Source organism: Aspergillus bombycis (genome assembly GCF_001792695.1).
Source record: "Aspergillus bombycis strain NRRL26010 chromosome Unknown contig00157, whole genome shotgun sequence".
Taxonomy (NCBI): Eukaryota; Fungi; Ascomycota; class Eurotiomycetes; order Eurotiales; family Aspergillaceae; genus Aspergillus; species Aspergillus bombycis.
In genome coordinates this window covers 34,329-59,575 of record NW_019170159.1, presented here as the reverse complement: position 1 = coordinate 59,575, position 25,247 = coordinate 34,329, and the positions used below count along the sequence as shown (strand labels likewise).

The following is a 25,247-nucleotide window of genomic DNA, read 5'->3' as shown; positions in this document are numbered from 1 at the left end:
CCCCCTCCCCATTAACATCAACATCCATCCCCTCCCCATTCCCATTAACAGCCTCCCCCTCCGCCTCCCCAGCTTCTTCTCCCCCTTCCTCCTCCTGCCCATCCTCATCCGCTGCCGCGGGCGCATCCTGCATCCCCACACCCAGATTAACAATCATTAGTACCTCACCCTTCGTTAACCCGTAGGGCTGTAGCTCGGTAATCAGATCCCGGAGCGCGATGTCCATGGGTGTCGGCGCGTTGGATTGAATGAGCGGGAGGGCCGGGGTATCGCTCTGGGATTGCGATTGGGCTAGTTGTTGGAGTTGTTCGGGGCTTTGGTGGGTGTATTTTGGATATTTGTAGAGGTGGGGGGAGAGGCGGGAGACATAGTTGTGGATCTGACTATATTAGCTTTTCTCTCTTTCTCTTTTTTGTAATATCGGTTTGGTGCATTGGTGTTGTATGTATATGTGAGAGATAGATCCGTTTCTTGGTTCTATTGTAGATGTGTGCTGTTGTGAAGTTGGATTTGGGGAGAAGGTAGGCGGAAGGGTATGTATGTACCTCTTTAACGACGGTATTGTGGTCGCGTAGGTCTGGGCTTGGGACCCAGTGTCGGAGGTTTGGGGGTGCGTTTGGTGGTCGGCGTGGTGGGTTTGCTGTTAGGTAGCTAGAACCTCGATGTTGGTGAGGACTGCCGATTGGGGGTCGATTACCTGGAGTTTTACTTTTAGATTTGCTGTGGGGTCTTTGGGGCTGGGGACTGGGAGCGTACCCTCATTGTTTAAGTGTGTTTGGTGTGCTTGGGATTTCTTTCATGTAGTATGTATTGTAGTGAAAATGTGAGGGGAATGGGAAAATTGAGGAGATATTGACGGCAGAATTGGGCGGTGGAGATCTGTTTTTATGTGATTCCGCCTTTCGGCGTGGTATTCGGTATGTAGATCGGAGATATCAACAGCATTTTGAAAATTCATGATTTGATTCATAGTATATCACATGTCTACCGGGCGGGATAGGATAGCATAAAGAGACAGAAAAACCCGGCCAGTAAAGTTAACAGCTGGATGCAAGATGCATGGTTTAATGCAGGTAGAGGCGCTACGGCCCTTCCATGATAAGCTCCAGTTCCACAACCTGGAGATAGAGACTGGCTTATGTTCGGCACCGTGTATGAGTTTCCATCGGCCCGTTGCAGTGCACAGCATATTCATGTTATCTTAGAGAGACGAGGGCCAAGTCATTTTGACGATCAATCGATGAATTCCTGGCCTTTTCTTCCCCCACCTGCTTGTGGAACGTGACATTGCCATTATACGGTTGGATCTGACCCACTGCTATTGAAGCTGTGTGAATACGGCACTGAAAGGGTTCATACAAGACTCAATAGGGAAAATTGCAATACATACCGCATAGCCATGGATTATGAACTACACCGGACTAGAACATTTGAGGCTTCTCCTTTACCTATTCTGCTCAACTCATGTGGGACACTATGGCTTAAGGTTGACTGTTGCCCAGAGGCAATCGTCAAGCTATCATAGTGTTATGTGCATGCTTGTCGCACTGAAACTCGCTAGCATGGTGTATGATCACTGATTCGCAGCCCTGTATAGCGACTGTCTTGCTAAGAAGACCAATCTTTGGATGAAAGGTTCAGTGAGATAGAACGGAGGGAAGCAACTCGCCTCTTGGTTATCTCGATTAAGTTCAGTGAATATACCCGCGGTCTCCTCTAAAATCTGCAGGTCCCCCTCCGAAGTCGGCGAGGGAGGGACGTTGGTAATCAGTTGCCAAAAGAGAGAGATTACTGCAGTAAGCAGAAATTGAGCATAAATCCTGTCACAAAAGAATGGACCCGGGGTTAGTCGAACATGCACGCTCAACCAAAGAGGTCATACCAACCAGAAGGTTTCAGGCATTATCGAATGGCGCATTCGACTGAGATAGAGTAAAGTCGACCGTGCTGACTGGTGGCAAATCTCCATACTAGACGGTAGTAGGGACCAGCTCTGAGGAGATGGTATACCTCCATTACTGCTCGCTCCATGAATCTTTGCTAGACAGTAGTAGTACTCCAGATGTATGTTCACACCCCGTAGACTGAGATCATGAAGTAAAGAGTCAGGCACGCTTCGGTCCAAAACGTCTTCCGGTTGACACGTAACCGGAAAGTTCGATTTGATGTCGCTCAGCTCTTGATCCAGTTCACGGATGTATTGAATCCGCCTTGCTTCATGCTGGGCTATACCATGGTCAGAGTACAGCAAATGCTGTATTTTGGATTTTATTAGGGCAAGACGAAGGTCTGACGGGAGGAGAAGCTCTTTTGCTGATAAAGGCTCTGGAAAGAACGACCGATTAGAGGAAGTCGATACATAAGCGGCAGGCAGATACAGATCACAGTCGGCATCATTTATCAGAGGAGCCTTGCATTCTCGAAGCGACATTTCTTTGTCAATGGAGTAGCAAATCCAAAACAGAGCTCGCACGTGTTGGCGGTGTTGGCTCTGTTCTAAAGTCTCATCAGGGGGTGCCCTGTTTCGGTTTGCTCCCATATTATACAGCATTCGTATGGCCATGGCAAGTAGAATACCTGCCGGCCGCGGTTGACCAAGGGGAGCAATGTATAGGACCTGTAATTGTTAAAGAGAGGCCTTGATCTAAGAACCGTGAGAGCCACTTACTAACAAGGTGAGAGCTTCAAGGCTTCGTAGGTTGGCGTTGTCTATTATCAATTCGGGTAACAAAGTCAGCACTGCTTGCACATACGCATCAGGGTCGGCATCAGCAAAAGCCAGGTCGTCGCCGCGGATTCGTGTGATCAGAGCCGTTAAAGCAACCAGACAGGCGTAGCTGGCAGGACTGGTTGTGCTGTCGGGATTGCCAAGGGCTTTTTGATCAAGATGAATGGGTGTATTTTCCAAATCGACAGCAGGGAAAATGGAATAGAGTCTGTTTTTCGAAAAGTACTCTATTGAACGCTGGATGAGAGACAGCGGGGGCCACTTCGGAACAATGGTCCTCGTTGAATGAGTTGGATGCTGTAGTTTGAATGACTGCCCTAGTTGATTTAAGAAATCTTCAATATTGAGAACGAAACCCGTCCGTTCATAAACGGTGGAGGAGAAGGATGGCGTTAGAGCAAAAGGAGCGGCGCGAGGACCGCAGAACCCGAGATGCCACCGGAAGTTTGATAGCGCTGCATCGAAGCTGTGTGATTCAAGCAAATAAGTGGTGGCTGACCACGAACTGAGTAATTGGTGAGGGACCTCAAGAGGACTGCTTCCGCTTGAAAGAGTCTTGGGAGGCGTATATTGGTCCGAATTCAGACGGTTCTCTCGCTCCGCCCTCAATGCTTCTTCCAAATGTCGTACTCTAGCTTTCGCATCGGCCAGCTCTCTATGACATAGTTAATTGAGTCCGTTGAGAGGATGGCTGCTTGCATCTTACTCGCGGACACTTTTCCGTTGCTGTGCTGTTGGAGTGAACGTGCAAGGCACCCCTGCAAGAGTACATGTTTCGCAGGCTGGCTTCGCTCTGTCACAGCCAATCTGTTAGGCATAATGGAAAAAAAGGTCAATAATTAGTGATTCTAGTTTATTACCCCACAACTTAGTTGCCGTTTACCTACCCTCCGATGCCGACATAGATCGCAGGCCGTCCGCACTCTTCCACCACGTGAAGCGACGGCAGATCCGCTCATGAAGTTGGCTGCTAGAATGAGTCTACTGGTATAATTGAACAACCCGATAATCGGGAGATAATGCAGGAATGCAAAGAATATAATTGACTTTCCCCGTAGGAAACAGGACAACGAATGGCCTAATGGGAATGGTGGATTTCCCCCGGGTTCTCACCGGGCCACTGCTGGTCTGCTGCCGACAAAACCTCCACATGATAAATTTGGTTTTAAGCATGACCCACTCTGCTCGCTTCGGGCATAGTACTAAGTCCTGCTAGTGACGAGCCACCACAATTGAACCCCTGAAACACTGAAAATAGTACCCATCCTAAATTTATGGCAAGTCTATTGAGATGACGTATTCTTCTAGTAGTACATATGAATCATCTGAGTTTCTTTTTCTTTCTCTTTTTGATTTTGCAGCTGGTGTTCAACTGGATCCCTCTTCCAATAAGTCCCATACAAACCCAGGTAACCTTTGCATATTCAAACCCCGAAGACTCGAGCCAATGTAGACCATTACTTCTCGAACGTCTCAATCGCAGCTGTGTCTACGCCGATAGTAATGTATCCAATCATCCCCTTGCTGATATCCTCACCATCCGCTGGGACAACGGATACAACGGGATTGAATCCTCCATCAGTGCCCTCGGGGAATATAGTGTCCTGTGCGTTGGTGGTGCGGTTGATTTGAGTGTGTGAGACATAAGGCTCCAAACTCATAACCTTCTGCGAAAGCGCTTCGTCGAAATAGAGCTGTCCAGTGCTTACGGTATTGCCAGAAACAATTGTGCCATTTCCTCGGACAATCCAGTCAGTGTGTGCTTGGACATGTATGTGAATAGCACGCTGGACGTAGAACCCTATAATACAGATGCATTAGTGTTTAATGGCCGGAGATCTATTGCCTCACATCTTGTTAGGTCTCACCTGGGAATATAGTCTTGATCTCCATGACTCCATTCTCGTCAGTGGGCCACATTCCCCGCAAGAAGGTAGTATCGTCCGTATGGAGATCAGTAACACCAATCTCGAAATCAGTGATGTTCAGCTCAACCAGAAGCTTTTCAAACGGGGTGTTGGGCGAAAGGTGGGTAAACGAGGAGTAAGAGCCGGTCGCATTGCAATGCCAGAAGTCGACGAGGACATTCGGTAAGGGCTCGCAGGTCGCCATGTCGAGGACTCCCACATCCAGCCACAAAGGCACGCCTGCTTGGCCCTCCGTCATATCCTGGCGCAGAATCTGAGAGCGCGGCCAGACGTAGGGACCACGGGTTACCTCGGGATTGAGGACACAAGTGTCGTTCTGGATGGTGTCGTAGTAAGGGGCGTCCGTGGTAATCTCGAAAGTTGTGTTGTGACCCGACCCTTCCCAGCGTTTCTGCATTGTTCTCTTCGCCATGCGGCGTCGATTGAAATCCGCTGCGTGGTTGGCACATCGCTTGGCTAGCCCATTACGCCGCTGAATCTCTGCACGAGGCACGGCATGGTCAGGGCCAGGATGAGCAAATGCAGTGGTCGCTGCTAGAGCAGCAAAAATGAGCTTTGAAAGGAACATGTTTGATTTCCAATGACTGTCAATGAATGGCCAAGGGCGTGAGCAGCTTAATGAGTGTGGTGACCGTGGGACCTTTATACTTCTCGGGGAGTACACTCCGCTCCAACCCCGACATTGCATCTGCCATCCTCTGCAGATTCTCCACCTCCAAGAAGCCGTGAATCAGAATGTCCACGGAAGCGGAGCATGTCTTGCACCGACGGTCTCCGGTGTCTTGCCAAGAACTCCATTTTTCAGGTTCCCAGCGTAGGTCGGATGTGTTCCCTGTAGGCAAGGGTTGTCGAACTCCTCCCCACCCCTATGAGATAGATAACAAGTTCTCGCACACAAGCACATGATTCCAAAGACCCCCACGGAAAAAGAATTGTAGCCGAAACCTAGACTTCTTCTACCATCAATTTACACAGTCATGAGCTGAACCACAAGGTTGCGTGTTCATCAAATTCAAGTCTTTGAAAGTCAGTTGCTATCCCAAACGAACGTGGGGCTATCCTGAGCCGTGAAGAAAGCACATCACATACCTTTATTTAGTTCACCGCGTAATCATTTCTTGGCTTCTATGGATGGATGCATTTCCAGGAATATTCAGGATTTATACCCCGACCTAGGGACTCACGTAGTGGGCGAAGGTGAAGAATATCTTGGAGATGATTGGAGATGCTCCAGTGATCAGCGTTGACTGTCGATCACGGAGAAAATGAATACCGCTGACTCAGCCGGTAGGTCCCCGCAAAGTGTCTGTGCACTTCATCAATCTGATATAGCCCTAGTTACGGTCTGCGCATGCAGACCCAAAGAGCTATACAATTGTCTCTGATTGGAGCGCTTAGAGTTACAGTATCCAATAGTCCAATGATATATTTCAAATAGAGCACTTGATGTTTCATCAGCGGGTAGACGATCCATACTTCCCGAGCCACAATGGCAAGGCACCAAAATTAACTCCAGCATAGAATGGTATTTACTAACATAATACAAAGCCAAGTATAGTAAGAGGCATTCTCTGCAATACTTTTTATACGATACCAAGCTTTTCTTACTTTAGGTAGCATCCTCACAGCCCATGAATATCTAATCCAGATCAATACATGCTCTTGTGGGTGTGACGGAAGTGAAAAGCCAGAAGGAAACTCCGCGATCAAATGAACCTCGTCCATTTGTCAATAGTAACACGGACCAGAATAGTGCTGCCTGCAAAATCAAACGGGGTGAACATGCATAACGATTTACTCCGAGTGATAAACAACTTGAAGTACTGCTGCAGCTAGTGAAACCGTCCATGATATGGCCCAGGAGCATGCAGTCTAGAACAGTTCGTTTATCTAGTAGTTGGGTCAAGAATCAACAGCGCCCAAAGTTTCGTCATCTATGTGGACCTCATTCGTAGGTACTCTCGTTTCTCGTCAAGAACAACTTCTTCGAAATGTAGGCGCCTAAACAGTGTTCCGCAAGCACTTGTGGGATACACTCCAGGTACCGGCAAAAAAACAGGAATCGTGCTAAGATCTGCAGACTGCAGCACCATTGACAGATGCAAAATATACTAGATATCATTCGTGGGTATCTAAACGAGATCCAAACTCTGCTGTTAACTAAATTGGCCTAATATCTTTACTTGTGCTGTAGAGGCAGCGCATATAAAGCTCACGTCCTCATCCTCAGTCGCAATTCCTCCAACTCACAAGAGCTGTCATTAGACTTATTTCTCCTCCCTTAGTCAAGTAACCATGGTCCAGCTTGCTTCTACTCTTGTTCTCGGCCTTGCTAATATAGCAAGCATTGTGTCCTCTCATCCAGGGCACAATGTCGAAGCGGAAGCTGCTGAGCGTGCCAACTTCCTGCAAAGGGCTCCAATTCAGTCACGCAGCCTCGCTCACTGTGCCACAAGCTTGAAGGCACGTGGTATTGAGGACCTCAACATTGCTCGCCGTGAGAATGCTGTGCAGCTGCTACGCAGGCAGAGGGGGCTGAATACCGGTATGCGCGTGGATTTCTAAACGAAGATGCAAGGTTTATGCTATGGAGTGCATGCTGATCTAGGTTCAGGGGCTCGATATCTTAAAGCACGGGACTTGGACTCTGTGCTGACGACAGATCATCACTCCAACCTGACTCATGTTGACCCTTCCACCAACCCTGGTGTCCTATTCGGCTCGGAGGGTACATGTATTGTACAACCCGAGGTGACGCAGGGACCTTACTGTACGATTATTAGAACGGTTGTTGCGTGTCACTTGGCTGACTTTAGACAGACATTGCTGGTGAACTGATCCGCAAGAATGTAGCCGAAGACCAGCAGGGCGTGCCTCTCTACATGGACATCCAACTCATCGATACAAACACCTGCAACCCTCTCCCTGACATCTACACGGATATCTGGCACTGCAATTCCACGGTGCGTCTACCAAGCACGGTTTTAGCTACCGGAGGTCGTTGAAAATCTGTGACTTACTTTAACATTGCTCTAGGGTGTTTACTCTGGTGTCGTCGCGAACGGCAACGGCAATTCGAACGATAACAGCAACGTCAACACCACGTTCCTTCGCGGTGTTCAACCGAGCAGCCACGACGGTGTTGTCCGGTTTGAGTCCATCTTCCCTGGCCACTACACTGGCCGGGCTATTCACATTCACGGTATGACCTCACCGAAGATGTGCTAACTACCTAAACAATTAAGTATGTTGCTAACGACTCAATTTGATACAGTGGTTACCCACCCCGCAAATGAGACCAAGATCTTGCCCAACGGTACTATTGCCGGTATGTACGACGGTCACTCCTCGCATGTTGGTCAGATCTTCTTCGACCAGGACCTCATCAGTGAGGTCGAGAAGAACACCCCATACTCGACCAACACGCAAGAGTTGACTAAGAACTCTGATGATAGCATCCTTGCATCGGAGGCTGACACCACCGACCCATTCATGGAATATGTTCTGCTCGGTGACAATGTCTCAGATGGTATCTTCGCCTGGATCTCAATTGGCATCAACGCTAAGAGAGATGATTCTCTCTCCCCTGAGGGGTACTGGACTGAGAATGGTGGCGAGGTCAACGATAACTTCAGCATGAACATGGCTGGTATGGGCGATCTTCCGACGGGCGCTGCCAGCGGCGCTGCTCCTAGCGCTTCTGTATAAATGAACGGCAATGGTTGTCTCTTGAAGTGAATAAAATAATACATTTGGGTAACATTTTGGATACTTCGTACTTGTGCATGAAGACGAATATTGTTGAAGCATAAATGATATGTAGAAAGAGCTGGCTGTAAATTACCTGTATAGTGGAGGAAACATCAACATCTCTTTCATGCCTGACAGGGCTTGTTACTTGTTCCTTTCAGCAACATGGAGGCAATGATCAGAGAAAGATCCTCGCATTTATCCATAGAAACCAAATGCTACATCTTAAACCCACAGACCTTCGACACTCCAACAGGTCTAGGTTGTACATTCCTTACTGCATCCCCCGCCTCCTGATTCCCTCAATCCATCACCTTCCTCTCCAGAACCCCCAAATCCAAGTCCTTGCCCTCACAAAGCAAGTCCATCTTTTTCAGCAGCTCTAGCACCTTCAACAACCAAGTCCGACACGTAACCCCCATCTCATTGACCTGACCATCGTAGCTGCGTATCAACTGGTCTGCCTCGCTCAAGACAGACTGAGAAGAAGGAAAATCAGCGATGCGGGTAAGGCCGACCAAGAGAAAGGACTTCAAGATGGCTGATTCCGGAGCATGCGCGGCAATCCAACCGGTGCTTTCATTTGTGATATGGTATTTTGTTCCTGTATCGTCATGATGAAGGTAAAGGGCCCAATGGAAGTTGTCTGGGATTGGTGGGTCGGTGCGGATGTAGAGAGCGATATAGAGGGAGTTTAGAGTAAGAGACATCGTCTTGTTTTTACTAAATAGGGGTTGCAGGAAGATCTATCAATAAACGGCGCGAGTAGATGTAGTATGTGTGAGGTGAATGTGGGACAGAAGACAGACATGGAAGCAGGTCCAAATAGCCCTGTGTCCGGAGATACTGTAATCAGCTACCGTACTACAGCCACGAACATGGATGGATAATATCAAGATTAGACCTAACTGCCTTTACCAACAAGCACCGCTGCGCCATGGATAGATGAACCAATCCATCCTATAAATGCCACCCAAAAAATAGAAAAGTCTTCAAGCAAATGACAAGAAATTGAACCCACAAAGTGTGATATCATACAATAATGTAGCGATCCATCAGTTTTAACTTTTTGACATGATTTACTCGTCCTTCTTCTTCTTCTTCTTCTGTTTCTTCTCGCTGTCCTCGTTGTCGTCGGAGCGCTTGCGCTTCTTCTCCTCGCCCTTGTCAGCCTTCTTGGCCTCCTTCTTGGCCTTCTTCAAGTCCTTCTTGCTGATCGAGCTAGGGTTGCCTTCGGCATCGAACTGGATCTCACCGCGCTCAAGCTTGCGCTTGTACCGCTTGAGGCTCAATCCAGCCTTCTCGGCCATCTTCTCAAGGTCAGCGTCCTTGCTCTTCTTAGACTTCTTCTTGCTCGATTCCTCTTCCGACTCATCAGATGACTCCGCCTCTTCATCAGAATCAGCATCGGCCATCTCGGTATCCTGGACCTCCTCAACAAGCTTCTTCTGCTTCTTGGCAGAAGAAGGCTCGTCAACAGCATCGGCATCAGCGTTGTATTTCCTGGCCTCGTTGAGTTCGAACTTCTTAGCCTGTGCAGGTGTACCGTTGGGAGCAATGGTCACACCACGGGGCTTGAGAGGCTTGCCTTCCATGGCAGCCAGCTTCCTCTCAAGGTTGAACCGAGCCTCCGTACCAAGGGCAGCCTTATCCTCCTCGGTAGCATCGTCATCCCACTCGGCAAGAGCATCAACACGGAGACCAAGAGAGGCCTTGGCGGCGAGAACTCTGGCCATCTTACCCTTGTTCTTGCCAGTAGCCTGACCGATGAGGGATGCGTGGTAGATGAGACCATACTTAGGAGTGTCGTGCTTGGTCTTCAAGGCACGGAAAAGGGCCTTCTCGGCTCCCAGAATCTGGATGGTACTGGCGGGGCTCTTGGAAAGGTTGGTCAAGCTACCGGCGTGAGCGATAAGACGGGCGCCAACCAATTCACCAACAAGAGCAGTCAGGTTAGGCGCAATGGCGTTCATACGGGCGGTCAAATAACCGGCAAGTTGCTGACGGTACTCCGTGAAGCCAACAACTTGCTCAGCCAAGGCCTGAATGTTCTCCAGGTCCTCCTCGCTGATCTCGGTACCCATGGAGCGGTCCGCGGCGGCCTTGACAGAGCCCTCGAGCTCCTCGGGCAGAATCTCGGCGAGATCAGAGGACTCCCAGTTAGTGCGCATGCCCATCTTCAGAACGAGTTTCGCATAGGCCAGGTTGTCGTTGAGAATCTTGGCCAGCTCGGGGAAGTGCCAGCCGTACCATTCCTTCACACGCATAGCGTAGTTGTTGAGCTCCTTATCCAAATCATCCAGCAGACCAATGGCTTGTACAATCATAGTATCAATCTTATCGGGAGAAAACTTCAGCTTATGTCTGGCAAGAGAGTGGGAAAGACCCAGAGACATGGTGGACATGTCCTGAGGGGCGAGGCCTGGAATTAATGTGGGGAGATGTTCACGGATAGCACGGTAGATATCAGTGGTGGTTGAGTCGGCGATAAGTTGAATATCGAGACCGGGAAGCTTGCCAATGGCATTTCCTTTACGAATTTTAGTCAATAACTGAACCAAATCTACTGCGCAGAGGCTCGATCGACATACCAAGCTTGGGGTCTGCAACGGCCAAAGAGACCTTCTTTTCATCCTTGACCTCGTCAAGAAGGCTGGCAAGACGAGGGGTAACCTTGCCCTCAACAAGAGAAGCAACTTCCTCCAGGGCCGTAGCAGCGCTGTCAAACTTCTGGAAACTCTTCAATTTCACACTATACGAAGGTGTTAGATGGACCGTTCACACCGGAAAATTTTTTGCCTCAAGAGCGCGTGCGGTGATATTGGAACAACACCCACGAGAATGCAGCGAAAGCAATGACTTACAGGTTCGAAACACCCTCTGCCGTGGCAGCCTCAGTAGCCAGATCATCTCTCTTCAAAAGCTTCTTGTCCTTGGCCTTGAGCAGGGCATAACCCGCGCTGGTTTCGGTGAGGATAAACAGCGTCATGGTGGACGGCCTCAATTCCCAGCTGGTTCAAGAAATATTTAATCTAACAGCTATAAAGGTAAAATAAAATATGCTGGATAGGCCGGGGAGTAAGAACGACCGTGGACGAAACCACCGAAAGCGTGCTTGGGGAAGTCGGTTTCTCGTTGCTGGCGGGAATTTTTTACCTCGAGTCTAAAGTAAAAAAATGAAAAAAGCGAGAGCGATCCGAGTGGCTGAGTGGCTGGTGCGTGCGGCGGTGCGTATTACGTAACGCGGGAAGCGACTGACGGACATGGAGATACATACAACAGCTGTCTTGCGGAGTGGTTTTGGAATCCTCCCGAGCTGCATCGTCATCGCACAATGGAGGGTCTCTTCTTTAACGTTAACAGCGGGTATGTGTGGCTCAGTAATATATTTGAAGTCTCATGGCAGTGTCAAACTAATGCTCTACAGCTATGTTGAGGGCATTGTCCGAGGGTATCGGAACAGCCTCCTCACCAGCCAGCACTACAACAACCTGACCCAATGCGAAACTATAGATGGTCCGTCAGCTCACACCCGTATCACTACTTATCTACTATATACTTATCCCAGTACTGGCTGCAGATGTCAAACTCCAGCTCGCCCCCGCATATGGGGACTTCCTCGCCGCGCTTCCTCCCAACCCCTCTACCTCAGCCCTTGCCGGCAAGATGACGGATAAGCTGGTCGCTGAATTCCGCTATGTACTCACCCAAGCCACAGGGTCGACGGCCAGATTTCTCGAGTACTTGACTTACGGCTATATGATCGATAATATTGCTCTTCTTATTACCGGTACTTTACATGAACGTGATACCCGTGAGCTTCTGGAGCGATGCCACCCCTTGGGCTGGTTCGAGACCTTGCCCGTACTGTGTGTGGCCACGAATATCGAGGAACTTTATAACTCTGTCTTGATTGAAACACCGTTGGCCGGCTACTTCAAGGGCAGCCTCAGCCACCAGGATCTGGACGAATTGAACATCGAGATCGTGCGCAACACCCTCTACAAAAACTACCTCGAGGACTTTTACCAGTTCGTGAACACGCACCCAGATTTCAAGGGCACACCTACACAAGAGGTCATGTCTGAACTTCTAGAGTTCGAGGCAGATCGCCGTGCGATCAATATCACCTTGAACTCGTTTGGCACAGAGCTTTCGAAGCAGGAACGGAGAAAGCTGTACCCGGAGTTCGGTAAACTCTACCCTGAGGGCTCATTGATGCTTTCACGGGCTGAAGATCTGGAGTCCGTGTCGCTTGCTGTCAGCATATCGGCTGACTACAAGGCCTTCTTTGATGCTGTGGGCATTACCCAGGGTGCAGGCTTCGGTGGTGGTTCGGATGGAAAGAGTCTCGAGGACATGTTCTACCAAAAGGAAATGGAAATGTCAAAGGTCGTCTTCACCCGGCAGTTTACCCCGGCGGTAGTGTATGCATGGATGAGGTTGAAAGAGCAGGTCAGTCCAAAATTGTTTAGTACGAGAGGCACCAGAATTAACCACGCATATACAGGAAATCCGAAATGTTACGTGGATCGCGGAGTGCATTGCGCAGCACCAGAAAGAGCGGATTGGCAACTTCATCTCTGTCTTCTAAGTGTCCCTTCTCTGCACCACCTAATATTCAATTCATGTGATTTATTCGCATTCACAAAACTTCCCTATTACCCTGAACCATATGATTCTATGTATCTCTTTCCCTCTTCCCTTTCCCATCTATTTGTCTTGTGACTAGCTTTCAATTATCCATTTCTGTGACGAGCGCATCAAGCCGCCCGGCATACATTGCCAGTTCCTGATCTCTTCTACTTGCCTAGGGCGTTGGGGAATCTCGTTTTGTGCGGTATAGTATAGATGAGCTGATCATTTGCTTATATCTTGAATTTAAACTTTATTTGTTCCGCGTAGTGATTTGCGTTTCTTGAGGTAAACGATACAACTATCGAGTTTATTTAATACAGCATCGATTTCTCATGTTAACACGTTTGAATATCAAGTCGTCGCAACGTTTACATTCAATGAATTTAGACTGCGCGGTCCACTACTCGAGTTTAAGTTAGTCATGTTTGTATGAAAGTTAGTACAAGTGTATCCGTGCAGATACATGTTCAGGGCCAAAACTCCTTATAATACACAGGTTTGTGTTATGCCAAGAAGAATCGCAGTTGTAGAGCAAAAAAATATGTAGCGAAAAGGTCACACAGCAGCCTGAGTAATCGCAACAATCGCAATGAGCGGCAAATGGAAAGGTGGGAGGACAAGGGTTGAAATAAGGTCCGGTCGATTGGCCTAGAAGCCTATCTACTGGTTTCATAAATCGGTCGACACATCCAACGCAGTTACGTGATATGCGATGATGGGATTGTATAGTCATAAAAAGATCCAATATAGCAAGGGGGCGTCAGTGTGTTGGGGGTTGTCCAACAAAATCAAACATTTCAGCACATAAGTTATTTTCATCACTCCTTTTTTTGTTTTTCAGGATTCATGCTAAAGGTCCCTCCAAGAGGAAGGATATAAAAAAAAAACACGTCAAAAGTTGTAGGATAGATTCGTTAGTCGTACTGGAAAAGGACACTGATACTCTCGCCATGGTGGACACGACGAATAGCCTACGACGTATTAGCAACAAACCTCCTTTAAGTATCAAAGCCAACCTACCTCAGCGAAGACATGGCCAACTTCCAAAACCTCCAGCTTAGGGCACTGGCGCAGGTGCTCCGTCTGATCGACGCTGTTCGTGACTACCACCTTGTCAAGGGCACTGGCGTTGATTCGATCAATAGCATCCCCACTTAGGATACCGTGAGTCACCAAAGCGTAAACTTGAGCGGCACCTTCCTTCTTCAAGAGCTTCGCAGCTCTGGTAATGGTGTTAGAAGTATCCGCCAGGTCATCAATCAGGATAGCGGTACGGCCTTTCACATCACCAACCAACATCATAGTGGCATTTTGACGGTCCGTGATGCGTGTGGGACGCCGTTCCTATAAACTATTAGGAAACACAAAGAATGTTGAACTAGCAAGCAGAACAAACCTTGTGGATCAATGCGAACTCTATACCCATGGAATCCGCAATTGCCGTGGCACGCTTAGCACCGCCAGCGTCAGGGCTGACAATGACAGCCTGCTTGTAATTGGGGATGTTCCGCTGAATGTAACTCTTGAGCAGCGGTCTGCCATACAAGTTATCTACGGGAATATCGAAGAATCCTTGATACTGAGGATCGTGCAGGTCCATCGTGATGATGTGGTCGGCACCAGCACAGGCAAGCAAATCAGCTACCAATGTGCCTGCTTGAGCCACCCACTGCTTGTAGCCTGGGCGTGGTTGGAAACTGTTGATTTTATTCACGCTGTCCTCACCGAAAGCACCATTGGAAACAGCAGCCTTGCTGCTCTCTGGTTGCGAATCCAAAGTTTCACTGCGAGAGAGTCCACTAGTCGGGCGCTTCTTCACAGGACTGCCAGTACTGATATCCTCTATTTGAGCCTTTGCAAGGCTCTTCTGTAGGTTATCAACACCATTCAGAAGACTTCCACTCTCAGGCTTCCCAGGATATGGGGTTGTAGGGGTGCTCTCGAAAGTATAGCCATTTGCAGAGTCTGACTTTCCAGGGACCGCTGACTTTACAAGAGGCGCGCCAGTCTTGTTGTAAGGAATATCACTCTGGCGAGAGTACGGGAAAAGAGGAAGAACAGCGGTGACCCTCTTGGCGGAGGCGGTCTTGCATGCAGAGATAGTAATGAGTAGCTCGAGGAGGTGGTCGTTGACTTTCCCACCACCAGATTGAATGATGTAAACATCTTTCCCACGAACAGACTCTTTGATTTCAACTCTGGTTTCGCCCACAGAGAACTTCGAAAGGAGAACGTCTGCTGGCGGGATACCCAGGACGCCGCAGATGTTCTGAGTCAGTTGCGGGTGGGAAGTGCCCCCAATTACAACGATATTGCGTACCATAGTGGTAGGATCTTCAGGTTGATGGGGGTTTGGAAAAGCGGTAGAATAGATGAGCAATGGAGCGGATGTCTGCGTCGAGAGTGGAGAGAAACCAGGGATATCCGATGAGGGAGGTCTGGAGGGGCGATTATTGATGGGTGAGATTAGCTCAAGGTTGAAAGAAGCTTTGAACAATGAATGGACAAAACTGTGGCGAAGACAGACAGAAAACTACCTCATGGCGGGGATTCAAGAACAGTATCCGATTGATGGAGTGGAGAGAACATTGAATAAAGGACTGAGGTAGAGGGTCGTGTGAGTCCCGCGATAGAAAAAAAAATGCCTCTTCCGCCGGTGGAACCAAACGTGCTCCAAGCCTCGGATTTCTGCCGTAATAGCCCCAGGCTGCTGCATGCCGCCTGCCGCATCCGGCTAGCTGCACACAAATTAAACAAAAACGACTGGAAAATGGCGATGCGCCCCGCAAAGGCCGGGTGAAAGATAAATGACGGGACATGTGGGAGGGTGCGAGAGAAAAAAATTAGCTCCGACTCCGGATTTCAGAGATACCCGTAGTTCCAAAACAACAACAGCAAGTTGTGAGCCACTCCCCTCGCAAACCAAGCAAGAAAGTAGGCACCCTCTGTCATGAAAGTGCTAGCTGTTGCGTTACAAGAAGAGCAATGTCTCCATTGGGCCAATAGGTACATGGAAACTTGGAAAGATAACGTGTCGGATAGCATCAGCGGTCTGGTGGGAGGCAAAAGAAAAGAAAGGGAAATATAGTAATTTTCATGACAATTCTCATTATTCCACATCCAATTCCCAATGTTTTGTTGCGATAGCAGGTGAAGCACAATAAAGAAGAAACCCAGGCCATGTATAGATACAGTGATACAATTTGAATCGCCTGCGAGGGATATCCTACAAAGAAATGCAGAGTCAGCATTCACCCTCAAAGACATACCAGACGCATCATGACAGACCTCACAAGCTATAGTGGAGAAGTCGAAAAGGAATTTGCTCACAGGTACCTAAAGCTGTATAGTGTACACAATGATTTATTCACCAGTGCCAACCTCCCTGTAGACCAGTCAGCATAGAATCCCTCGAACCAAAAAGGTTTCGAAGCGCAACAGATAGCAGGCTACAAGGGCGAGCCTTGGAAAGGATCACTCACAGATCAAGCTGACTTCCTGAAGAAATGCTGTAGTCGGCCAAGGTTAGGAAATCTTTGAAAGGACGCTCCCCTTGGCGCTTGAGGAGGATTTCATGTGGTTCACGTCCAATACGTGCTGCAACCTGTGCCTTAAAGAGCTCTGTGACACATATTAGATGCCAAACTGCAGTCCTGGATCATAAAAGGGTAACGAACTGATTGGATCCGATGCAAGACATGGAATTGAAGCTTTCGAGCCGAGACGATCATTCACATGCACAATAATCATGGGTTCTGAGGACTGAGGAACGGCGGGCTTCTTCTCTTTCTTCTCTTTCTTTTTCCTGTCCCGTCCATCTCTCTCATCGCCCTCAGGACGCCTTCGGTCACGGTCGTTATCCTTGTTCCTATCCTCAGGCCGGTACGTATCTCTGTCACGTCGTGGAGATCGTGCCCGTTCTTCCCTATCTCTGTATCCCCGATTCAATCTGCGTTCATCTGCATCGTGTCTGCTGTCGCCATCGCGCCGTTTGTCCTTCCATCGAAAACCTCCTCCCCCTCCACTTTTTCTAGGCCTCTCCCTGTCAGACCTTTCCCTATCAAGCCTTCTCCCTGGCGATCTGCTCCTTGAACGCTCGCCCATGATCAACAACGTAGGGTAATGTAGTTTAGCGACCAGGGTGACGCTCACAGCAATGGAATACGACCCGCGACACGTGATGATGTATTGCGGCCCGGCCTTCTGGTCGCAAGATGCCTACACTAAACTGTAAATGGATTAGTACAACAACTGCTCAGCACTGACCTCCATGCTTAACCCCGTGCATATTGGGATTGAACTTATATCAATAGCTTCAATCCGGCTTAAAGCGTCGCAGATTTTTAAATCAGTGATAAATGGCCGGTCGCCTAATACTACGACGTCCATCTCCGACGTCAGTCTCGTTCACTGTGTCCAATGCCTCCAGGCACACGAGCACGCCAGCAAAGATTCTCTACTATCTTCAAGTTCTTCTACGCGCATTAGTCTTCGTCTGCGTGGTTTTCTTCAATATTGCAAGACTCCGCCACTCTTTCTTTAACCAAGATGGATTTTTAGTACGCTGGAATACAATATGGTCGAGTCCATTAGGGTCACACATATCCCGAAGCGTAGATTCATACAGTTCTTGGGTTGTCGTTCTAGTGAGCGCGATTATTATCTATGGTGTCTTTAGGAAGGGCTATACGGGTATGCTAAAGTGCTGCTGTTGCGGTAAATGGCTTCAATGCTAACTTCTGATGTTATACAGAGGAATCACTGCTAGTCATACGTGGTTTAGGAATTCAAACTTCTACTTCGTCCCTGACCTATCTCTCCAAGGCCTCGACACGATTCATTCCCACCACTCAGATCCAGGACATTGTGATTCACGAGGCTTTTAAAGGTTTTGAAGTCCGCTTTTACCTAGCAATTATTGTAGATGGGGAGCCCGATGTTGTCGTAGTGTTCCCTGTAAGTATTCTTACCCAGATAACTGATGGGCCCTAACCAGTATATGACCAGAAACTTTTGCCGAACCGGGCAATACTGGAAGAGGTTTGGAGGGGTTCACGGCACTGTCTCTATCATTCGAAATCTTAACAAGAAGGGGTGTTGGTAGTAATTATTTTGCCTTTCAAAACGGGTATTCTCATGTCTGATTGGAGTACACCTAAAGGCGAACTATTCTATAAAGGTATGACATACAACCGAATTTCCTTTCTACATCTCCATGCGACTAAGCTCTGCACCCTTTTCAGTCTTCCGCTGTTTGGCTGCAAGCCATCTCGCGTTTTGAACCTCCACGGGATCCGTCTTTCTCTTCTGCATGACCGGTATATACTGTCCTCCGAGTCTGGGTTCATTCGCACCATAGAAGACTTTTTGGCTCCGCTTTTGTTGCTCATCCTTGACGCCTTTGGTCTCACCATTGACAACTCCTTGGTCCCCTTGGCTGACGGCAAGATCCAGTAATGTACCAGCCAAGATTTCATCAATCTTACGTTGCCTCCAAACGGACCAAAGACTGTCTACTACCCCTCCGAGACCGTACTTGCCATCCCCTCTGCCCACTTGGGATTTTATCTGTCTGCTATCCCCGGCGTAGACCCAATCTAACGCATCTGCACGGCTGCCGCTATCCTCATCTGGGAAGACACAGTTCCAGAGGACAAGGGGAGCGTCGGAAGCCATCTCATACGTCGGCTTACGCGGGTTCTTGGTTATGTCTAACAATTCCGGCACAATAGTCGGTGGCTCGAGCCCCTGGCCCACTAGGAACAAAATACCCACCATGTGCCGCACCTGATGCCATAGAAAAGCGGATCCTCTCAAGTTAAATACATATACTTGAGAAGGAGTTGGCGAAGGAGTCTCCGGCGACCCCGAGTTTTGTTGTGCAGCAGGGCCTTCTAGAGCTTGGAACCCCGGTTGGCCGACATAGCCCAGTGGGCTGCTTCGCGGGTCAAGGAGCTCAATGTCAGAATGGTAGATGATTCTCTCGAAATTCTCGATTTGTTTGCTGGTGTCCAGCTTGCAGAAGTTGCGGAAGTCGTGTGCTCCCTCAAAGTACTTGGCGGCTTCCCGCATAGCCTCGATGTCTAACCAACCCTCTCTGTATTTTGCGCGGCTGTCTCCTGCCTTGTTCGCACGCGAGGTGAATCCAAGAGGCCCTGGCGTAGGGGAGAAGGCGGGTTGGGTAAAGAAATACTTGTAATGGCGTTCCCGACAAGAGAAACGGGCGTCGAAGCCTTCGGGTGGGTGTGGGCACCATGCCAGGACCCGGATATCCTCTGGAAGCACTCTGTTTAGAATACTGACGTATGGTATTTCATCAGCGATATCATCCCAGCTGTCTTCGGCGGCATCGGCTAAAATAGTAGCTTCTCCGGTTTGCATAGTAGTATCCGAGCTAGGATCCGCCTGCGCAACATGATCACGCTTGGGTCGCGCGCTTCGTACCCTAATACCGATAACCTGTCCAAAAGCACTGACACCCCGGTCAGTCCGGCCAGCCTTAGAATACTGACATCCTTCCCAGTTGATCAAGTATGGCTTTAACTCTCTTGGGCCCCTGGTATCTTGAAAATCATCCGCTTCTCCGTTCTGCGGGAAAATCAGACGAGTCTTACGCAAGGCCTTCCACATCTCTTCTTCAATCGTAGGGAGTGGCGTGACATTGCCATTAGCATGTTCAAGACCGTTGTACCGTTGCCCCAGATATGCGAACTTCAGAGCTATAAACCGGGTATTGTATTTGGAAGGATCAATGACTCGGGGCTGCTTCGGGGAGCGATTCGGCGCGCGAGTATGTGTGATATCGTCCTCTGGGGGAGGTTGGTATTTGCGCGCTCCCTTCTTTGATGAAGCCTTCACTGTCTCGGCGGGGGTATCGAGCGCTGGGTTCGAAGGTACAGATTCGTTGGCGACTTTTGATGAGGTAGCAAATTCCGCATTCCGGGAGTGTAGCTGGCGTTCGAGTTCTGTAATTCTGGAGATCAGGTTTTCCGGGGTCCAGGTCGAGTAGTCGGTTTGACTTTGAGGTGGAAGTGGTTCCCCGGCGCCGGACATGGTCTCAGTTGGGAGAGAATCAACTTGCGCGTGGCGATTGTTGAGAATCTGAAAGGTTCGTTTAGTCAAGAGAGGTTGTGCAATGCGACTCGGGTAGTAACAGAGTCGACTTTGAACTCTCCACATTCCCCTAGAGCTGGCGAAAATGGTTTGTTGTACCCGCTAAACTTTGGGAGCAGTTTGGCGGGGGCCGATGTTGGAAATTTTTGAAGTCATTTTTGTTAAGTAATTTAATATCCGTGTATGGTAATTTTACGGAGATCTGCTTGATCTACTTTAGATAAGGAAATAGTGGCTTTTGATATTACATGCATAGTCCTGGAGGCCCTTATCATAGGACTGGTTTGATAAATCAAGTATGTAATGATCTAACGAAGGGAATTGGCTTTATTAATACCGTTTAACATTGTAATGGTGGCATTCCAAGTGGATATGACATCTACTTTTTATATCTCTCCGCTCCATTGATCTTCACAGCACCCAACGTCAACTACTACTCGAACACGATAACTTCAGACAGGCTCGGAAAAGTTCTGCTAGCCAATAACTGTCCTAACTCCATCCCATCCACCAACAAGTTTTCGTATCTACTGCAACACAGCACTTGGTGAATTCGCCCTAATGACGAACCAAGAGAGTCATCCGGACCAGGAGGACACAGTGACCATCCTCCTACTAGGAGACCCAGGATGCGGTAAAACGACATTCTTATCGTAAGTCTATACTGTAAAGCTATTGAAACCCTTATCGTATCTTCCAAGACGTATCCTACCGTCGGAAAGTTCCTATGCTTGAATTCTATCCTCCAGCGGAATACTAATCTATCGCTTCAGAGCACTGAAACAAGGGCGCGGGAGGCCAAATGGAAATAGATCGCATAACCAACCTGAGCTCCTACGAGACAGTGACCAGCCTTTCCTTTATGATATCCGTTTCTCAAAGAAGTCCTTTAGCCTCGAGTTATATGATACCGCATGTCCCAATCAGCACTGGTCGACATTGAAGCCGGACGTGGTTCTTCTAGCATTTGATATATCCAACAGAGATACTTTGACCAATCTCAGAACAGTGAGTTTGCATATTTATCGATTCTTCCACAAGTCAACTACAATCACTGATCTTCAAAGTGGCGACACGACGTTATCCGGTACTTCCAACATGGTCAGGGGGAGCGGATCCCTGTTATGATGGTAGGCCTGAAAAGAGACTTAAGAGTAGATGGTGAAGGTATCATCTACCCACAAGAAGTAAGTGCCTCGTTCCTGGGGTACCTCGGCCTGAAAATGTTCCTTATGAGCCATGTTGTCTTACCTTCTGATGGATGCAAAAACTGACTCAAGCAGACATATCGGATCGCACAAGAGCTCCGGTGTGATCGCTACGCAGAATGTTCTGCTGTCACGGGAGAACTTTTGGCAGAGACGTTCGAGGATCTAGCGAGGCTTGCAGGCATGACAACTACGGATCGTGGGGGGCAGACTCAGGGTGGCTGCATAGTTCTTTGATGGGGGAGCGGAAATATGTCCACGGTCGAGTGTTGTGATACCCTTTTTATGATGAATATATATCTATCTATAGTTGATCGGTTATCCGACGAAGTACTTTTGTTCGCTTTTGGCTAGTTTCATGCTGACCAAGTGCTAAATGTCATTGCCTTCCCAGGGTTAACGGAGAAAGTAGTAAGTTTATTTGGTTTGGCAAACATGAGAAGCCGAAAAGGGAGCTTTGGTGTTATGCCATGGTATCTATGTACGCCCCCTAACACGAGCCTACGTTCTGAGCTACATTCATTGCCTTATCCGGGGTTACTCGGAATACTGCTGATACACGATAGTACATGTGGTAGCTAGTATCACGTTCCATTTACGACTAGAATTAACATGCAGGGAGAAACCAAGGTAACGACCAAGTCCACCTTGTGGAAATTGACAGCACAGGGCTTTCCCCCAGAAGCTCACCGAGATAATAGAACAACTGGATATCTTTCCCTCGTAAGCGCCAGTCAATTTTTGACAATGCTATTCCTCCCCGATGAACCATGGACAAGACGTGATAACGGACTGTAAGAAACGAGACTTCGCTGTAGCATACCAAGGGAAGTAGAAAAAGACGGCTTCAAGTTGTAGGGTTCCCGATCAGAAACTTCGATCACTTTTTCTCCTTTTTTTCTTCTTGCTTTTGAAATAGGTTTCCAAACAGAGACTAGGATAGACATGTCAAGAGAAGTTTTCCTTGCGGGTGATGCTGTCGGTTACTCGTCAGATCATGGGTGAAGAGAAAATTAAAACGTCAGTCCTCCTCAGCGCCAATTCTTCGCAGAAAGAAAAAACTCATGCCCCTCGTAACGGCTGTCCATTGTCGCTATTTATTTTATTTACCACTTGCCCTCAGCAGGCTGGGTCTCAGCCCAGCTCTCACCACCAGCGGCAGGAGTGGAGCTGGCGGCCCAGTCAGCACCATCAGCCTCCCAGCTGGTAGGACCAGCAGCGCTAGCAGCAGCGAAAGCAGTGCCAGGAACACCAGCACCAGCACCCTGGGTGTCCCAGTTCTCACCAGCGAAGCCAGACTCGATGGGAGCGGCACCGACCTCCTCGGTAGTAGCCACCTTAGCCTCCTCGGCGACCTCCTTGTTCTCCTCGGCCTCAGGGTCACGGTAGAAGTAGAGGTCAGGGACGACATCCCACTCGGTCTCGCGGGTAGCGATGGTACCGCGGAGACGGAGGACCTCACGGGCGAGCATCCACCAGACGAGACCGATGGAGTGACGACCCTTGTTGTTGGTGGGGATAGCAACATCAACGAAGTCGGTGGGGGAGTCAGTGTCGCAAAGAGCGAGGACGGGGATGTTGACGTAGCTGGCCTCCTTGATGGCCTGAGCATCGGTGCGAGGGTCGGTAACGATGATGAGACGGGGCTCCTTGAAAGAGCGGGTGATGTAGTTGGTGAAGTTACCGGGGGTGAAACGGCCGGCAATGGCGGTGGCACCGGTGTGAGAAGCGAACTTCAGGACAGCACGCTGGCCGTAAGGACGAGCGGAGATCACACAGATATCGGCGGGGTTGTCGATGGCCGCAATGATACGGGCAGCAAGAAGGATCTTCTCCCTGTTATTTGCGCGCACGTTAGTTTTTCCACGCAGCAAAATCCCCGGAATTTCGCTGAGTCGCCTACCAGGTCTTGCCAATGTTGATGACATTGACACCGTCAGGGCGAGTCTTCCAGAGGTAAGGCTCCATGTGCACCTGAAGGTTCTTGGAACCCAGGTGGCACTGAGCAGCGAGCAGCTGCTCAATGTCCTGCTGGGTGGGGTTGAAGATCGGGGGAAGCTGAGAGGGGGCCATGGTGGGCGATTGATATTGCAATGAACAGCGAATTGAATATATCAATCGACTGGCGCTTGTCGCAGTGGTGATGACGGGGGAAAGACTGACGCGAAGGTGAACTTTCGCCCTCCGCGTTGGGATGATTTTCGTTTGTGAATTTTAGGGCTAGGGTACGAATTGTGCTAGCCTCAGGCCACCGTTACGTGGCCAAATCACGTGAATGAACCTTACCGAATACGGATTAGCTCTGTTCTCGGCCTTCGAGATTTTGGAGCCTTCAGACGTAAAGGTTGGCAGAGCTGGGGCAGTTGATTGTCTTGCAAAGGTTGAAGTTACCAGTCAGTTTCTTCGGATATGCCTCCACGATTCCTATTCCAGCCTTCCTTCAAGGCTTTTACTGGTAAGCCGCAATCCTAACCATCGTGTTGCGCCAGTTAATAACCGGTTATGCTAGGGTCTTCGCATGTTCAGAGCCCGCTTGCTGCGTTGTCGTTGAATCCTTCCAGGACATCTATTAGGGCGGGATCCGCGGAGACTAGGGAACGCCGACGACATGATCCGTTTTTGATGGCACAGTCACGTCAGCGCAAAGCCGCCAATCTGTCTCGTCAACAAGCTCTTGCCGAGGAACGCGAAAACTCTCTGGGCGATCCTGTGGAAAGTGCACCGACCCCATTCATCCAAGAGCTCAAAACGGTCAAGTCTGGGCCACAAGTCCCTTCAAGCACAGATGCCAGGCTCAACTACTTCGTCACTCCCGAGGGACTCCAGGATGCCTTGGAATATTCGAAAACCTTGACATCTCCCCTCGAAAACCCAGACAGGGACACTGCAGACCCTCAGCTTGAGAAGGAGGCATCCGAGAGGCATCTTCAGGAACACCGCAACGCTCAGGAGGCAATCAGCCGTATTGTGAAGATCGGTAATGGAAACACGCAAGATCAGATGCGCCTACATATCCAGAACTGCATTGAAACGTTTGGACGGCACAATACCGACAAGAACTTGCCACCGAAGCCTGCAGCCGTATCGCATCAGTCTGCTACTGAACACCCCGAGAAAACTCCTCGAGTTGGCCAGGATACCGGTTCTCCGGAAGTCCAGGTTGCTATCCTTACTGCCAAGATTCTGAACTTGTCCAGACACTTGCAGACAACCAACAAAGATAAGCATAACAAGAGAAACTTGAGACTCCTCGTGCATAAGCGACAGAAGTTGCTTCGGTACCTGCGTAGGAAGGAGCGGGGTGGTCCAAGATGGCAGCACTTGATCGAAACACTGGGCCTGTCAGATGCTGCTTGGAAGGGTGAGATTAGCATGTAATAGCTCGCTAGCGTTTGTATTGTTATGTTTTCATTTGTTCTTCATTATATTATTAAGTCAACATTGGCGTGTAACTAGATGGCATCCATACCTTCCCTGTGTGCTGCAAGAGCTCGCTTGTTTGCCTGGTCTTTCTTGATGTTTCTTTATCTACAGACTTACCGTGTACAAGTATTACAATTCTACCCCCCTGGAAACTATTTGAAGTGATTAGGCCATATGTATTATCGTGCATAGGCAATTTGCTCTCCCACTCGTTGGCCTTGAACTTGCATAAATAAATCTAATCTGTAGAAAAAGGCAAGTAGCACCTCACTTCAGCAATCTATACTAGCACGCTTTGTGTTCTATTAGGACCACTATGCCAATGCTATCTTGGCTAGAAGAAATTTAAATTTGACTTGACTCCTTCCAAACCCATGCCAAAAGACAAAAAATTAAAACGAAAAAGGCTGAAGCCATTCAGAGTAAACTTGAATACTACAATTCTTCTGGTATAGCAAC

General features: G+C 48.8%; 11 protein-coding genes across 11 annotated transcripts; 4 read left to right on the top strand and 7 right to left on the bottom strand.

The window, feature by feature from the left end:
• Nucleotides 1–16: 16 nt before the first annotated feature.
• ABOM_011310 (uncharacterized protein) lies at nt 17–3,687 on the bottom strand (the record flags this gene model as incomplete). The annotated part of the gene is made up of 5 exons (XM_022538438.1): nt 17–379; nt 1,883–2,617; nt 2,669–3,383; nt 3,435–3,535; nt 3,616–3,687. Coding segments are annotated over 5 exons (1,986 nt in total), but the record flags the coding sequence as incomplete, so codon positions are not given.
• A 498-nt stretch (nt 3,688–4,185) lies between these two features.
• ABOM_011309 (intradiol ring-cleavage dioxygenase) lies at nt 4,186–5,224 on the bottom strand (the record flags this gene model as incomplete). Its single annotated transcript, XM_022538437.1, has 2 exons — nt 4,186–4,529; nt 4,597–5,224. The coding sequence occupies 2 exons, from the start codon at nt 5,222–5,224 to the stop codon at nt 4,186–4,188; spliced, it is 972 nt and encodes a 323-aa protein (XP_022383861.1).
• A 1,718-nt stretch (nt 5,225–6,942) lies between these two features.
• On the top strand, nt 6,943–8,364 carry ABOM_011308 (intradiol ring-cleavage dioxygenase; the record flags this gene model as incomplete). The annotated part of the gene is made up of 5 exons (XM_022538436.1): nt 6,943–7,201; nt 7,265–7,426; nt 7,477–7,619; nt 7,693–7,858; nt 7,931–8,364. Coding segments are annotated over 5 exons (1,164 nt in total), but the record flags the coding sequence as incomplete, so codon positions are not given.
• A 1,121-nt stretch (nt 8,365–9,485) lies between these two features.
• Nucleotides 9,486–11,395, bottom strand: nop58 (RNA-processing protein NOP58; the record flags this gene model as incomplete). Its single annotated transcript, XM_022538435.1, has 3 exons — nt 9,486–10,936; nt 10,998–11,158; nt 11,271–11,395. 3 exons carry the CDS (start codon nt 11,393–11,395, stop codon nt 9,486–9,488), a joined length of 1,737 nt encoding a protein of 578 aa, XP_022383867.1.
• A 345-nt stretch (nt 11,396–11,740) lies between these two features.
• ABOM_011306 (H(+)-transporting V0 sector ATPase subunit d) lies at nt 11,741–13,000 on the top strand (the record flags this gene model as incomplete). Its single annotated transcript, XM_022538434.1, has 4 exons — nt 11,741–11,772; nt 11,834–11,922; nt 11,975–12,861; nt 12,917–13,000. 4 exons carry the CDS (start codon nt 11,741–11,743, stop codon nt 12,998–13,000), a joined length of 1,092 nt encoding a protein of 363 aa, XP_022383866.1.
• Nucleotides 13,001–13,958: 958 nt separating this feature from the next.
• On the bottom strand, nt 13,959–15,367 carry ABOM_011305 (ribose phosphate diphosphokinase subunit PRS5; the record flags this gene model as incomplete). The annotated part of the gene is made up of 3 exons (XM_022538433.1): nt 13,959–14,015; nt 14,065–14,388; nt 14,441–15,367. 3 exons carry the CDS (start codon nt 15,365–15,367, stop codon nt 13,959–13,961), a joined length of 1,308 nt encoding a protein of 435 aa, XP_022383869.1.
• A 1,040-nt stretch (nt 15,368–16,407) lies between these two features.
• Nucleotides 16,408–17,148, bottom strand: ABOM_011304 (ubiquitin-like protein HUB1; the record flags this gene model as incomplete). Its single annotated transcript, XM_022538432.1, has 3 exons — nt 16,408–16,429; nt 16,527–16,665; nt 16,722–17,148. The coding sequence occupies 3 exons, from the start codon at nt 17,146–17,148 to the stop codon at nt 16,408–16,410; spliced, it is 588 nt and encodes a 195-aa protein (XP_022383868.1).
• Nucleotides 17,149–18,249: 1,101 nt separating this feature from the next.
• Nucleotides 18,250–20,097, bottom strand: ABOM_011303 (pseudouridine synthase DEG1; the record flags this gene model as incomplete). The annotated part of the gene is made up of 1 exon (XM_022538431.1): nt 18,250–20,097. The coding sequence occupies one exon, from the start codon at nt 20,095–20,097 to the stop codon at nt 18,250–18,252; it is 1,848 nt and encodes a 615-aa protein (XP_022383863.1).
• A 621-nt stretch (nt 20,098–20,718) lies between these two features.
• Nucleotides 20,719–21,602, top strand: ABOM_011302 (putative Rho-like small GTPase; the record flags this gene model as incomplete). The annotated part of the gene is made up of 4 exons (XM_022538430.1): nt 20,719–20,810; nt 20,931–21,165; nt 21,225–21,344; nt 21,441–21,602. The coding sequence occupies 4 exons, from the start codon at nt 20,719–20,721 to the stop codon at nt 21,600–21,602; spliced, it is 609 nt and encodes a 202-aa protein (XP_022383862.1).
• An 869-nt stretch (nt 21,603–22,471) lies between these two features.
• rps0 (40S ribosomal protein uS2) lies at nt 22,472–23,438 on the bottom strand (the record flags this gene model as incomplete). The annotated part of the gene is made up of 2 exons (XM_022538429.1): nt 22,472–23,201; nt 23,269–23,438. The coding sequence occupies 2 exons, from the start codon at nt 23,436–23,438 to the stop codon at nt 22,472–22,474; spliced, it is 900 nt and encodes a 299-aa protein (XP_022383865.1).
• Nucleotides 23,439–23,774: 336 nt separating this feature from the next.
• Nucleotides 23,775–24,743, top strand: ABOM_011300 (mitochondrial 37S ribosomal protein uS15m; the record flags this gene model as incomplete). The annotated part of the gene is made up of 2 exons (XM_022538428.1): nt 23,775–23,820; nt 23,875–24,743. 2 exons carry the CDS (start codon nt 23,775–23,777, stop codon nt 24,741–24,743), a joined length of 915 nt encoding a protein of 304 aa, XP_022383864.1.
• Nucleotides 24,744–25,247: the final 504 nt, after the last annotated feature.